Source organism: Mustela nigripes, unplaced genomic scaffold (genome assembly GCF_022355385.1).
Source record: "Mustela nigripes isolate SB6536 unplaced genomic scaffold, MUSNIG.SB6536 HiC_scaffold_6051, whole genome shotgun sequence".
Taxonomy (NCBI): Eukaryota; Metazoa; Chordata; class Mammalia; order Carnivora; family Mustelidae; genus Mustela; species Mustela nigripes.
This window is the reverse complement of record NW_026745457.1, coordinates 1-2,601: the sequence shown is the minus strand read 5'-3', so window position 1 is coordinate 2,601 and position 2,601 is coordinate 1. Positions and strand designations below refer to the sequence as shown.

At 47.4% G+C, this 2,601-nt stretch overlaps 1 protein-coding gene across 1 annotated transcript; it reads left to right on the top strand.

Annotated features, from left to right (window-relative positions):
• Positions 1–594: 594 nt before the first annotated feature.
• On the top strand, positions 595–2,511 carry LOC132009166 (uncharacterized protein C2orf78-like). The gene has a single exon (XM_059387512.1). The coding sequence runs from the start codon at positions 595–597 to the stop codon at positions 2,509–2,511; it is 1,917 nt and encodes a 638-aa protein (XP_059243495.1).
• Positions 2,512–2,601: the final 90 nt, after the last annotated feature.

Sequence of the window (2,601 nt, the reverse complement as noted above, 5' to 3'; positions counted from 1 at the left end):
TTTCTTTCTTTCTTTCTTTCTTTCTTTCTTTCTTTCTTTCTTTCTTTCTTTCTTTCTTTCTTTCTTTCTTTCCTTCTTTCTTTCTTTCTTTTTTCCTTAGCCAACTTTTCCTCACTTCCTCAATTCACACCAGGATTTGAGACCTCACCTTCCGAGATCCTGTCCAGAGCAAGCAGGCTAAGAATTTACCCTTGCTTGTGTATTTTATCAGGAAGAGCTCCATTCCCTCTCCCAGTTCACAGTGTGAAGCATTCTTATTCTCTAGGGAAAGGGGAGAAACTTAAAGTGACTCTATATGAGAAGGCTAGGCTTTGTTGAAAATTTCATAATATAAAAACCACTTTACGTATTTGACTTATAACAACCCTATAAAATACAAAGAAAACCAAGAACCAATGACACCAAATGATCACCTGTAAGAACTAGAAGTCACCTCCTGTATCTCCTAGCATACCCTGCTGTCCTTGATTCTTAAGAAAGGCTGGTAGAACTGCCCTGCCCATTGCTGGAAGGTGCATAATTCCTGTGTTAGTGTCTAGGGGGGGAGCATCTCACTTACCAGGGAATGACTTTTTCCTTGATTCCTTTGTAGTGATGGAGACTTCCCTGGGGATGGAGGCTTCCCTGGGATTACAACCTCCAAGTCAGACATATTGTCTGCCACAAACTCCAGAATTCTCCAAGTCCCGCAGTAGCAGAAATATCCAGATCCTTGAAAGTAACCCACCACCTGAGCTTGGAGACATCTCAATGATAGCTCCAGTCCAGAGTTCCAATAATGTCCTGGCATTGCCTCCAGCTCCAAGCCAGGAACAAACAGAGAATAAGAATTTGGATGATATTAAAACCAAGCTTTCAAAGCCTCTGGATGTCTATCAGATCCCAATAGAAAACCAAGATCCTCCCCTACTTCCTTTAGAAATTCCTGATATTCACCAGCTCCTGGCCTGCATCGATCCCCTGGGCCAGGAGGAGAAGCCTGTTTCTGAAAACACCGATCTGGGAAAAAATGCCCTGGGTCTTGAAGACCAAGTGACCCTTGAAAATGGGATCGAATCTAGCAGTGGTTTTGCAGACATTGCTACACTGGTGGAGGACATTCATCTTCCCCAGCTCTTTAATTCCTTGAAAGACCTTGATGAAGCCAAAGGTCCCAAGGTTATGAAAGCCAAAGATACCAGAGTCAACAAGTTGAAACAGGTGCAAGAGAAGCCAAGTGTCATAAAGGCTCCCTCTGATCACGTCAGGAAGAACAAACACAAAGCCACCGAGCCGATCAACGATGCTCCCAAGACCAAAATCCAGGCAAAGAACCCAGAGTGCCTGTTAGGGGAAGAAGTGATTATTTGCAATGTTGCAGACGGTGACAGGGCTCCTGTGAACAGGGCCAAGCATTCCAACAGCAAGTCTCAGAAAGCAGCATCCAGCAGGACCAGCAAAACAAAGAGCCATGGGCAGGAAAAGACCAAAAGGACCAGAGAAAACAATCCCAAGAAAGCAGAAGAGAGTAAGCAGTCTGGAAACAAAGTCAAGGCAGAAGAGAAGCCAACCATTCCCAAGGGGAAGCGGAAGAAAAATCAACCCGAGCTTATCCAAGAGAGCTTTAAGAAGCCTCGAAGTTGCCTAGGCATGCACATGTTGGAGTCTGTGCAGGTTTTTCATGCTCTGGGGAAGAAGAGTGATAAGAAAACCGGGCTGCCTTCCTCCCGGGCCCTGGTAAGCTCCGGCAACTCAAAAAATGCCCAGCGACCCCCAGCTATCAAACCATGGCTTGATACACCACGTGAGGGCAAAGGTCCTGAGAAAAAACAAGTCAAAGTCCAGAAACTAGACAGAGGTGCTGACAATGAGTGTCCATCTCCATCCCAGTATGAGCTTCCACCTCCTGGGAAGGTCAAGTTGGTGCCTTTGCCTTTTCCAACCTATGAGAAGCCTCAAGCTCGACCTGTTCCTCGGAGGCCACAGTCTCTGGCGTCACATCGGTCTGCCGTGCCTTACCCTGCCCGGCCTGGTTCTACTAGCTCAGCTCGGCCTGTTGCAGTCAATTCATCCCGGCCGACTCCTGCCTCCTTGACAGGTCCTGCCAGACCAGCTCGGCCAATTTCAACCAATCCCACCCGCCCAGGCTTGACCAACCCGACCCGGCCTAGTGTCCCGCAGTCTGCTGCCTCGAGGCCTGCACCCTACAAAACATCATCATGCACTTCTTTCCAGCGGGAGCCTGTCGCCATTGCTGTGACCAAGCCCAAGTCGCCACCCAAAGCTCAAAGCCAATATCTACTCCAAGACTTCAGCTTTCAACCAATTCCGTGGAGGAAACCCAATGTTCCTGAGCCAGTCATGTCAAAGCCCATCACAAAAGAGCAGAGGCCAGAGAGGGAGGCCATGAAGAGGCAGGCTCAGCAAGAGCGTGAGAATGCTGCCAAATACACCTCTGTGGGGAAAGTGCAATATTTCATCGAGAGGGAAAAGGAGATGGATATTTCTCGATACTATGGCTATGCAATATAAGAGATGCTAAGATTGTTTGTACCACTCTGGGTACCCACTGTTCATGCCTATATAGATAGATAGATATAAGAGATGCTAAGATTGTTTGTA

Coding starts and splice junctions, on each gene's coding strand:
- LOC132009166 (XM_059387512.1), top strand. CDS start 595: ATGGAGACTTCCCTGGGGATGGAGGCTTCCCTGGGATTACAACCTCCA.